The 12,321-nt window shown below is 52.7% G+C and overlaps 1 protein-coding gene across 1 annotated transcript in view; it reads left to right on the plus strand.

The window, feature by feature from the left end:
* Positions 1-6: 6 nt before the first annotated feature.
* LOC142922835 (disintegrin and metalloproteinase domain-containing protein 28-like) overlaps positions 7-12,321 on the plus strand; it is a 94,878-nt gene continuing 82,563 nt past the window's right edge. The window contains exons 1-2 of the mRNA XM_076063754.1: positions 7-94; positions 5,064-5,268. Coding sequence (XP_075919869.1) covers positions 5,166-5,268 — 103 coding nt within the window. The 5' untranslated portion in view covers positions 7-94; positions 5,064-5,165. The remainder of the gene's footprint in view (positions 95-5,063; positions 5,269-12,321) is intronic.

The following is a 12,321-nucleotide window of genomic DNA, read 5'->3' on the forward strand; positions in this document are numbered from 1 at the left end:
GTGTACAGGACACTGCTGTGACGCTCTTTCCTGTCGTCTCACTCCGGGCTCTGAGTGCGCTGAAGGCGCCTGCTGCAGTATCAGCACCTGTCAGGTGATGGTCACGTGGTGGTGGTGGTGGTGGTCACGTGGTGGTGGTGGTGATGGTGGTGGTGATGGTGGTGGTGATGATGGTGGTGATGGTGGTGGTGGTGATGGTGGTGGTGGTGGTGATGGTGGTGATGGTGGTGATGGTGGTGGTGGTGATGGTGGTGGTGGTGGTGATGGTGGTGATGGTGGTGGTGGTGATGGTGGTGATGGTGGTGGTGGTGGTGGTGATGGTGGTGGTGGTGGTGGTGATGGTGGTGATGGTGGGTGGTGGTGATGGTGGTGGTGGTGGTGATGGTGGTGGTGGTGGTGATGGTGGTGGTGGTGGTGATGGTGGTGGTGGTGATGGTGGTGGTGGTGGTGGTGATGGTGGTGGTGGTGATGGTGGTGGTGGTGATGGTGGTGATGGTGGTGGTGATGGTGGTGGTGATGGTGGTGATGGTGGTGATGGTGGTGGTGATGGTGGTGGTGATGGTGGTGGTGATGGTGGTGGTGGTGATGGTGTTGGTGATGGTGGTGGTGGTGATGGTGGTGGTGGTGATGGTGGTGGTGATGGTGGTGATGGTGGTGGTGGTGGTGGTGATGGTGGTGGTGGTGGTGGTGGTGATGGTGGTGGTGGTGGTGATGGTGGTGGTGGTGATGGTGGTGGTGGTGGTGATGGTGGTCACGTGGTGGTGGTGGTGAGGTGATGGTGGTGATGGTGGTGGTGGTGATGGTGGTGGTGGTGGTGGTGATGGTGATGGTGGTGGTGGTGATGGTGGTGGTGGTGATGGTGGTGGTGGTGATGGTGGTGATGGTGGTGATGATGGTGGTGGTGGTGGTGGTGGTGATGGTGGTGGTGGTGGTGATGGTGGTGATGGTGGTGGTGGTGGTGGTGATGGTGATGGTGGTGGTGATGGTGGTGATGGTGGTGGTGGTAATGGTGATGGTGGTGGTGGTGGTGGTGGTGATGGTGGTGGTGGTGATGGTGATGGTGGTGGTGATGGTGGTGGTGATGGTGGTGATGGTGGTGGTGGTGGTGATGGTGATGGTTGTGGTGATGGTGGTGATGGTGGTGATGGTGGTGGTGGTGGTGGTGATGGTGGTGGTGGTGGTGATGGTGGTGGTGATGGTGCTGATGGTGGTGATGGTGGTGGTGGTGATGGTGGTGGTGGTGGTGTGATGGTGGTGGTGATGGTGGTGATGGTGGTGGTGGTGGTGATGGTGGTGGTGATGGTGGTGGTGGTGATGGTGGTGATGGTGGTGGTGGTGGTGATGGTGGTGGTGGTGATGGTGGTGGTGGTGGTGGTGATGGTGGTGGTGATGGTGGTGGTGGTGGTGATGGTGGTGATGGTGGTGGTGATGGTGATGGTGGTGGTGATGGTGGTGATGGTGGTGATGATGGTGGTGGTGGTGATGGTGGTGGTGGTGGTGGTGATGGTGGTGGTGATGGTGGTGGTGGTGATGGTGGTGATGGTGGTGGTGGTGATGGTGGTGGTGATGGTGGTGGTGGTGATGGTGATGGTGGTGGTGATGGTGGTGGTGATGGTGGTGATGGTGGTGGTGGTGGTGGTGATGGTGATGGTGGTGGTGATGGTGGTGATGGTGGTGATGGTGGTGGTGGTGTGGTGGTGGTGGTGGTGATGGTGGTGGTGGTGGTGGTGATGGTGGTGGTGATGGTGGTGGTGGTGGTGATGGTGGTGGTGATGGTGGTGATGGTGGTGATGGTGGTGGTGGTGATGGTGGTGGTGGTGGTGGTGATGGTGGTGGTGATGGTGGTGATGGTGGTGGTGATGGTGGTGGTGGTGATGGTGGTGATGGTGGTGGTGGTGGTGATGGTGGTGGTGGTGATGGTGGTGGTGGTGGTGGTGATGGTGGTGGTGATGGTGGTGGTGGTGGTGGTGGTGGTGATGGTGGTGATGGTGGTGGTGATGGTGATGGTGGTGGTGATGGTGGTGATGGTGGGTGATGATGGTGGTGGTGGTGATGGTGGTGGTGGTGGTGATGGTGGTGGTGATGGTGGTGGTGGTGGTGGGTGGTGATGGTGGTGGTGGTGGTGGTGGTGGTGGTGTGGTGGTGATGGTGGTGGTGAAGGTGGTGGTGATGGTGGTGGTGGTGATGGTGGTGGTGGTGGTGATGGTGATGTTGGTGGTGGTGATGGTGGTGGTGGTGGTGGTGGTGATGGTGGTGGAGGTGATGGTGGTGGTGGTGAGTGGTGAGGTGTGGTGGTGGATGGTGGTGGTGGTGGTGGTGATGGTGGTGGTGGTGGTGATGGTGGTGATGGTGGTGGTGATGGTGATGGTGGTGGTGATGGTGGTGATGATGGTGGTGGTGGTGATGGTGGTGGTGGTGGTGGTGGTGATGGTGGTGGTGATGGTGGTGGTGGTGATGGTGGTGGTGGTGATGGTGGTGGTGGTGGTGGTGATGGTGGTGGTGATGGTGGTGGTGATGGTGGTGGTGGTGATGGTGGTGGTGGTGGTGATGGTGATGGTGGTGGTGGTGATGGTGGTGGTGGTGGTGGTGATGGTGGTGGTGGTGGTGGTGATGGTGGTGGTGGTGGTGATGGTGGTGGTGGTGGTGGTGATGGTGGTGGTGGTGGTGATGGTGGTGATGGTGGTGGTGATGGTGGTGGTGGTGATGGTGATGGTGGTGGTGGTGGTGTGATGGTGGTGATGGTGGTGGTGATGGTGGTGTGGTGAGGGTGGTGGTGGTGGTGATGGTGGTGAGGGTGGTGGTGGTGAGGGTGGTGGTGGTGAGGAGTAGGTGGTGAGGTGGTGGTGGTGGTGATGTGGTGAGGGTGGTGGTGGTGAGGGTGGTGGTGGTGAGGGTGGTGGTGGTGAGGATAGTATTTGGTGGTGATTTTTTATTGATGTAGTGGTGGTGGTGTGTGGTGGTGAGGGTGAGTGATGAGGGTGGTTGTGTATGTGATGGTGGTGGTGGTGGTATGATGGTGGTGGTTGGTGATGGTGATGGTGGTGATGGTGGTGGTGGTGATGATGGTGGTGGTGATGGTGGTGGTGTGTGGTGGATGGTGGTGGTGGTGATGGTGGTGGTGGTGGTTGATGGTGGTGTGGTGATGGTGGTGATGGTGGTGGAGGTGGTGGTGATGGTGGTGGTGATGGTGGTGATGGTGGTGGTGATGGTGGTGGTGGTGGTGATGGTGGTGGTGATGGTGGTGGAGGTGGTGGTGGTGGTGGTGATGGTGGTGATGTGGTGGTGTGGGGTGGTGATGGTGATTGTGGTGGTGATGGTGGTGGTGGTGGTGGTGGTGGTGGTGATGGTGGTGATGGGATGGTGGTGGTGATGGTGGTGATGGTGGTGATGGTGGTGGTGGTGGTGATGGTGGTGATGGTGGTGGTGGTGATGGGGTGGTGGTGATGGTGGTGGTGATGGTGGTGGTGGTGGTGAGGTGGTGGTGGTGGTGGTGGTGATGGTGATGGTGGTGGTGGTGATGGTGATGGTGGTGGTGATGGTGATGGTGGTGGTGGTGGGATGATGGTGGTGGTGGTGATGGTGGTGATGTGGTGGTATTAGGTGGTGGTGATGGTGTGGTGTGATGGTGTGAGTGGTGGTGATGGTGGTGGTGGTCGTTTATGTGGTGGTGGTGGTGGTGATGGTGGTGGTGATGGTGGTGGTGGTGTAGTGATGGTGGTGGTGGTGATGGTGGATGAGTGGTGGTGGTGATGGTGGTGATGGTGGTGGTGGTGATGGTGATGCAGGTGGTGGTGGTGATGGTGGTGATGGTGGTGGTGGTGGTGGTGATGGTGGTGGTGGTGGTGGTGATGGTGATGGTGGTTGTGATGGTGGTGGTGGTGATGGTGGTGATGGTGGTGGTGGTGATGGTGGTGATGGTGATGGTGGTGGTGATGGTGGTGGTGATGGTGGTGGTGGTGATGGTGGTGGTGGTGATGGTGGTGGTGATGGTGGTGGTGGTGGTGATGGTGGTGGTGATGGTGGTGGTGATGGTGGTGGTGGTGGTGGTGATGGTGGTGGTGGTGATGGTGGTGGTGGTGGTGGTGGTGATGGTGGTGGTGGTGGTGGTGATGGTGGTGGTGGTGATGGTGGTGATGGTGGTGGTGGTGAGTTGGTGGTGGTGGTGGTGATGGTGGTGATGGTGGTGGTGGTGATGGTGGTGGTGGTGATGATCATGGTGGTGGTGGTGGTGATGTGGTGGTGGTGGTGGTGATGGTGGTGGTGGTGGTGGTGGTGATGGTGGTGGTGATGGTGGTGATGGTGGTGTGTGTGGTGGTGGTGGTGGTGATGGTGGTGGTGATGGTGGTGGGGTGGTGGTGGTGATGGTGGTGGTGGTGGTGATGATGGGGGTGGTGGTGATGGTGGTGATGGTGGTGGTGGTGGTGATGGTGGTGGTGATGGTGGTGATGGTGATGGTGGTGGTGATGGTGGTGATGGTGGTGGTGGTGATGGTGGTGGTGGTGATGGTGGTGATGGTGGTGATGGTGGTGGTGGTGATGATGGGGGTGGTGATGGTGGTGATGGTGGTGGTGGTGATGGTGGTGGTGATGGTGGTGATGGGGGTGATGGGGGGGGGGGGTGATGATGATGATGGTGATGATGATTGTTGGTTATCATCCAAGAGTGCCAATCAAAGATGTCACATTCCGACAAAGAGCTTCACAGCTTCTCTGCTTTACTCCCCATACCCCCCACTACCCTCCCCCCCCACCCTCCCACCACCCCCCCACTACCCCCACACTACCCCCCCCCCACTACACCCCCCCCCACTACACCCCCCCACTACCCCCCCACTACCCCCCACTACCCCCCAACTACCCCCCTGCACTACCCCCCACTACCCCCCACTTCCCCCCACTACCCCCCCACTACACCCTCCCACTACCCCCCACTACCCCCCCCACTACCCCCCACTACCCCCCCCCACTACCCCTCAATACCCCCCACTACCCCCCCACCACTACCCCCCACTACCCCCCACCACTACCCCCCACTACCCCCCACTACCCCCCCACCACCACCAGCTGTTGTCTGAAGGCGTCCTCTGCCGTGAGGCCGTGGGTCCGTGCGACCTCCCAGAACGCTGCGACGGGGTCAAGGGTCGCTGCCCACGTGACCTCCACGTCATGGACGGAGCCGGGGGTCGGGGATGCCCTGAGGGGCATCAGTGCCATGGGGGAACCTGTCCCAACACGTGGGGTCATCAGTGTCAGAGACTCTGGGGAGACGGTGAGGACTCACTCATTCATTAACTCATTCACTCATTCATTCACTCACTCACTCATACACTCACTCAGCCACTCACTCACTCATACACTCACTCATACACTCACTCACTCATACACTCACTCATGGGGGAACCTGTCCCAACACGTGGGGTCATCAGTGTCAGAGACTCTGGGGAGAAGGTGGGGACTCATTCACTCATTCATTCATTCATTCACTGACTCATTCACTCAGCCATTCATTCACTCATTCACTCAGCCATTCACTCATACACTCACTCATACACTCATACACTCACTCATGGGGGATCCTGTCCCAACACGTGGGGTCATCAGTGTCAGAGACTCTGGGGAGACGGTGGGGACTCATTCACTCATTCATTCACTCATTCACTCATTCATTCACTCACTCATACACTCACTCATACACTCACTCATGGGGGATCCTGTCCCAACACGTGGGGTCATCAGTGTCAGAGACTCTGGGGAGAAGGTGAGAATCACTCATTCATTAACTCATTCACTCACTCATTCACTCATACACTCACTCACTCATACACTCAGCCATTCACTCATACACTCACTCACTCATGGGGGATCCTGTCCCAACACGTGGGGTCATCAGTGTCAGAGACTCTGGGGAGACGGTGAGAATCACTCATTCATTAACTCATTCATTCACTCATTCATTCATTCACTCACTCATTCACTCATGGGGGAACCTGTCCCAACACGTGGGGTCATCAGTGTCAGAGACTCTGGGGAGACGGTGGGGACTCATTCATTAACTCATTCATTCACTCATTCACTCAGCCATTCACTCATACACTCAGCCATTCACTCAGCCATTCACTCATACACTCACTCACTCATACACTCACTCACTCATGGGGGATCCTGTCCCAACACGTGGGGTCATCAGTGTCAGAGACTCTGGGGAGAAGGTGAGAATCACTCATTCATTCATTCATTCACTCACTCATTCACTCACTCACTCATACACTCACTCACTCATTCACTCAGCCATTCACTCAGCCATTCACTCATACACTCATGGGGGAACCTGTCCCAACACGTGGGGTCATCAGTGTCAGAGACTCTGGGGAGAAGGTGGAGACTCATTCATTAACTCATTCACTCACTCATTCACTCAGCCATTCACTCATACACTCACTCATACACTCATACACTCACTCATACACTCATACACTCACTCATTCACTCACACACTCACTCATACACCCACTCATGGGGGATCCTGTCCCAACACGTGGGGTCATCAGTGTCAGAGACTCTGGGGAGACGGTGAGAATCACTCATTCATTAACTCATTCACTCACTCATTCAGTCACTCATTCACTCAGCCATTCACTCACTCATTCACTCACTCACTCATACACTCACTCATGGGGGATCCTGTCCCAACACGTGGGGTCATCAGTGTCAGAGACTCTGGGGAGAAGGTGGAGACTCATTCATTAACTCATTCACTCACTCATTCACTCAGCCATTCACTCATACACTCACTCATACACTCATACACTCACTCATACACTCACTCATGGGGGATCCTGTCCCAACACGTGGGGTCATCAGTGTCAGAGACTCTGGGGAGAAGGTGAGAATCACTCATTCATTAACTCATTCACTCACTCACTCATTCATTCACTCACTCATACACTCACTCATTCACTCACTCACTCATTCACTCAGCCATTCACTCAGCCATTCACTCATACACTCACTCACTCATACACTCACTCATACACTCACTCATACACTCATGGGGGATCCTGTCCCAACACGTGGGGTCATCAGTGTCAGAGACTCTGGGGAGAAGGTGGGAACTCACTCATTCATTCATTCACTCAGCCATTCACTCAGCCACTCACTCATGGGGGATCCTGTCCCAACACGTGGGGTCATCAGTGTCAGAGACTCTGGGGAGAAGGTGGGGACTCATTCATTAACTCATTCACTCACTCATTCACTCATTCACTCAGCCAGTCACTCATACACTCACTCATACACTCACTCATACACTCATACACTCACTCACTCATACACTCACTCATGGGGGAACCTGTCCCAACACGTGGGGTCATCAGTGTCAGAGACTCTGGGGAGAAGGTGGGGAATCATTCACTCATTAACTCATTCACTCACTCATTCACTCACTCATACACTCACTCATACACTCACTCATTCACTCAGCCATTCACTCATACACTCACTCACTCACTCATGGGGGAACCTGTCCCAACACGTGGGGTCATCAGTGTCAGAGACTCTGGGGAGACGGTGAGAATCACTCATTCATTAACTCATTCACTCACTCATTCATTCACTCATTCACTCACTCATTCACTCACTCATTCACTCAGCCATTCACTCATACACTCACTCATACACTCATACACTCACTCATACACTCACTCATACACTCACTCATGGGGAACCTGTCCCAACACGTGGGGTCATCAGTGTCAGAGACTCTGGGGAGACGGTGAGAATCACTCACTCATACACTCACTCATACACTCAGCCATTCACTTAGCCATTCACTCACCCACTCATGGGGGATCCTGTCCCAACACGTGGGGTCATCAGTGTCAGAGACTCTGGGGAGACGGTGAGAATCACTCATTCATTAACTCATTCACTCACTCATACACTCACTCATACACTCATACACTCACTCATACACTCACTCATACACTCATACACTCACTCATGGGGGATCCTGTCCCAACACGTGGGGTCATCAGTGTCAGAGACTCTGGGGAGACGGTGGGGACTCATTCATTCACTCATTCACTCACTCATTCATTAACTCATTCACTCACTCATACACTCACTCACATACTCATGGGGGATCCTGTCCCAACACGTGGGGTCATCAGTGTCAGAGACTCTGGGGAGACGGTGGGGACTCATTCATTAACTCATTCACTCACTCATTCACTCAGCCATTCACTCAGACACTCATACACTCACTTAGCCATTCACTCATACACTCACTCACTCATACACTCACTCATGGGGGATCCTGTCCCAACACGTGGGGTCATCAGTGTCAGAGACTCTGGGGAGAAGGTGGGGACTCATTCACTCATTCATTCATTCACTCATTCATACACTCATACACTCACTCACTCATACACTCACTCATACACTCACTCACTCACTCATGGGGGATCCTGTCCCAACACGTGGGGTCATCAGTGTCAGAGACTCTGGGGAGACGGTGAGAATCACTCATTCATTAACTCATTCACTCACTCATTCATTCATTCACTCACTCATTCACTCATACACTCACTCATACACTCACTCACTCACACACTCACTCATACACTCACTCACTCATACACTCATACACTCACTCACTCACTCATGGGGGATCCTGTCCCAACACGTGGGGTCATCAGTGTCAGAGACTCTGGGGAGACGGTGGGGACTCACTCATTCATTAACTCATTCACTCATTCACTCACTCATTCACTCAGCCATTCACTCACTCATTCACTCACTCACTCATACACTCACTCATACACTCACTCACTCATACACTCACTCATTCATACACTCACTCATACACTCACTCATGGGGGATCCTGTCCCAACACGTGGGGTCATCAGTGTCAGAGACTCTGGGGAGAAGGTGGGGACTCATTCACTCATTCATTCACTCATTCACTCACTCATTCACTCAGCCATTCACTCAGCCATTCACTCATACACTCACTCATTAACTCACTCACTCATACACTCACTCATGGGGGATCCTGTCCCAACACGTGGGGTCATCAGTGTCAGAGACTCTGGGGAGAAGGTGAGAATCACTCATTCACTCATTCATTCATTCACTCATTCACTCAGCCATTCACTCATACACTCACTCATTCACTCAGCCATTCACTCAGCCATTCACTCATACACTCACTCACTCACACACTCACTCATACACTCACTCACTCAGCCACTCACTCACTCATGGGGGATCCTGTCCCAACACGTGGGGTCATCAGTGTCAGAGACTCTGGGGAGAAGGTGGGGACTCACTCATTCATTCATTCATTCATTAACTCATTCACTCACTCATACACTCACTCATACACTCACTCATACACTCACTCATACACTCACTCACTCATACACTCACTCATACACTCACTCATACACTCACTCATGGGGGATCCTGTCCCAACACGTGGGGTCATCAGTGTCAGAGACTCTGGGGAGAAGGTGGGGACTCACTCATTCATTCATTCATTCATTAACTCATTCACTCACTCATACACTCACTCATACACTCACTCATACACTCACTCATACACTCACTCACTCATACACTCACTCATACACTCACTCATACACTCACTCATGGGGGATCCTGTCCCAACACGTGGGGTCATCAGTGTCAGAGACTCTGGGGAGAAGGTGGGGACTCACTCATTCATTCATTCATTCATTCATTAACTCATTCACTCACTCATACACTCACTCATACACTCACTCATACACTCACTCATACACTCACTCACTCATACACTCACTCATACACTCACTCATACACTCACTCATGGGGGATCCTGTCCCAACACGTGGGGTCATCAGTGTCAGAGACTCTGGGGAGAAGGTGGGGACTCACTCATTCATTCATTCATTCATTAACTCATTCACTCACTCATACACTCACTCATACACTCACTCATACACTCACTCATACACTCACTCACTCATACACTCACTCATACACTCACTCATACACTCACTCATGGGGGATCCTGTCCCAACACGTGGGGTCATCAGTGTCAGAGACTCTGGGGAGAAGGTGAGAATCACTCATTAACTCATTAAGTCACTCATTCACTGACTCATTCACTCACTCACTCATTCACTCACTCACTCATTCACTCATACACTCACTCATACACTCACTCATACACTCACTCACCCACTCATGGGGGATCCTGTCCCAACACGTGGGGTCATCAGTGTCAGAGACTCTGGGGAGACGGTGAGAATCACTCATTCATTCATTCATTCACTCACTCATTCATTAACTCATTCACTCACTCATTCACTCACTCATTCACTCAGCCATTCACTCATACACTCACTCATACACTCACTCACTCATACACTCACTCATACACTCACTCATACACTCACTCATGGGGGATCCTGTCCCAACACGTGGGGTCATCAGTGTCAGAGACTCTGGGGAGACGGTGGGGACTCATTCATTAACTCATTCACTCACTCATTCACTCACTCATTCACTCAGCCATTCACTCATACACTCACTCACTCATACACTCACTCATACACTCACTCACTCATACACTCACTCATACACTCACTCATGGGGGATCCTGTCCCAACACGTGGGGTCATCAGTGTCAGAGACTCTGGGGAGAAGGTGGGGACTCACTCATTCATTAACTCATTCACTCACTCATTCATTAACTCATTCACTCACTCATTCACTCACTCATTCACTCAGCCATTCACTCATACACTCACTCATACACTCATACACTCACTCATACACTCACTCATACACTCACTCATGGGGGATCCTGTCCCAACACGTGGGGTCATCAGTGTCAGAGACTCAGGGGAGAAGGTGAGAATCACTCATTCATTAACTCATTCACTCACTCATTCACTCACTCACTCATACACTCACTCACTCATTCACTCAGCCATTCACTTAGCCATTCACTCATACACTCACTCATTCACTCATGGGGGATCCTGTCCCAACACGTGGGGTCATCAGTGTCAGAGACTCTGGGGAGAAGGTGGGGACTCATTCATTAACTCATTCACTCACTCATTCATTCACTCATTCACTCACTCACTCATTCACTCACTCACTCATTCACTCAGCCATTCACTCAGCCATTCACTCATACACTCACTCATACACTCACTCATACACTCACTCACTCACTCATGGGGGATCCTGTCCCAACACGTGGGGTCATCAGTGTCAGAGACTCTGGGGAGAAGGTGGGGACTCATTCACTCATTCATTCATTCACTCATTCACTCAGCCATTCACTCATACACTCACTCATACACTCACTCACTCATGGGGGAACCTGTCCCAACACGTGGGGTCATCAGTGTCAGAGACTCTGGGGAGACGGTGAGAATCACTCATTCATTAACTCATTCATTCACTCATTCATTCATTCACTCACTCATTCACTCATGGGGGAACCTGTCCCAACACGTGGGGTCATCAGTGTCAGAGACTCTGGGGAGACGGTGGGGACTCATTCATTAACTCATTCATTCACTCATTCACTCAGCCATTCACTCATACACTCAGCCATTCACTCAGCCATTCACTCATACACTCACTCACTCATACACTCACTCACTCATGGGGGATCCTGTCCCAACACGTGGGGTCATCAGTGTCAGAGACTCTGGGGAGAAGGTGAGAATCACTCATTCATTCATTCATTCACTCACTCATTCACTCACTCACTCATACACTCACTCACTCATTCACTCAGCCATTCACTCAGCCATTCACTCATACACTCATGGGGGAACCTGTCCCAACACGTGGGGTCATCAGTGTCAGAGACTCTGGGGAGAAGGTGGAGACTCATTCATTAACTCATTCACTCACTCATTCACTCAGCCATTCACTCATACACTCACTCATACACTCATACACTCACTCATACACTCATACACTCACTCATTCACTCACACACATACACTCACTCATACACTCATACACTCACTCATTCACTCACACACTCACTCATACACCCACTCATGGGGGATCCTGTCCCAACACGTGGGGTCATCAGTGTCAGAGACTCTGGGGAGACGGTGAGAATCACTCATTCATTAACTCATTCACTCACTCATTCAGTCACTCATTCACTCAGCCATTCACTCACTCATTCACTCACTCACTCATACACTCACTCATGGGGGATCCTGTCCCAACACGTTGGGGTCATCAGTGGTCAGAGACTCTGGGGAGAAGGTGGAGACTCATTCATTAACTCATTCACTC

Source organism: Petromyzon marinus, unplaced genomic scaffold, assembly GCF_048934315.1.
Source record: "Petromyzon marinus isolate PM22_M1 ecotype Great Lakes invasive population unplaced genomic scaffold, UKy_Petmar_22M1.pri1.0 PM_Scaffold_182, whole genome shotgun sequence".
Taxonomy (NCBI): Eukaryota; Metazoa; Chordata; class Hyperoartia; order Petromyzontiformes; family Petromyzontidae; genus Petromyzon; species Petromyzon marinus.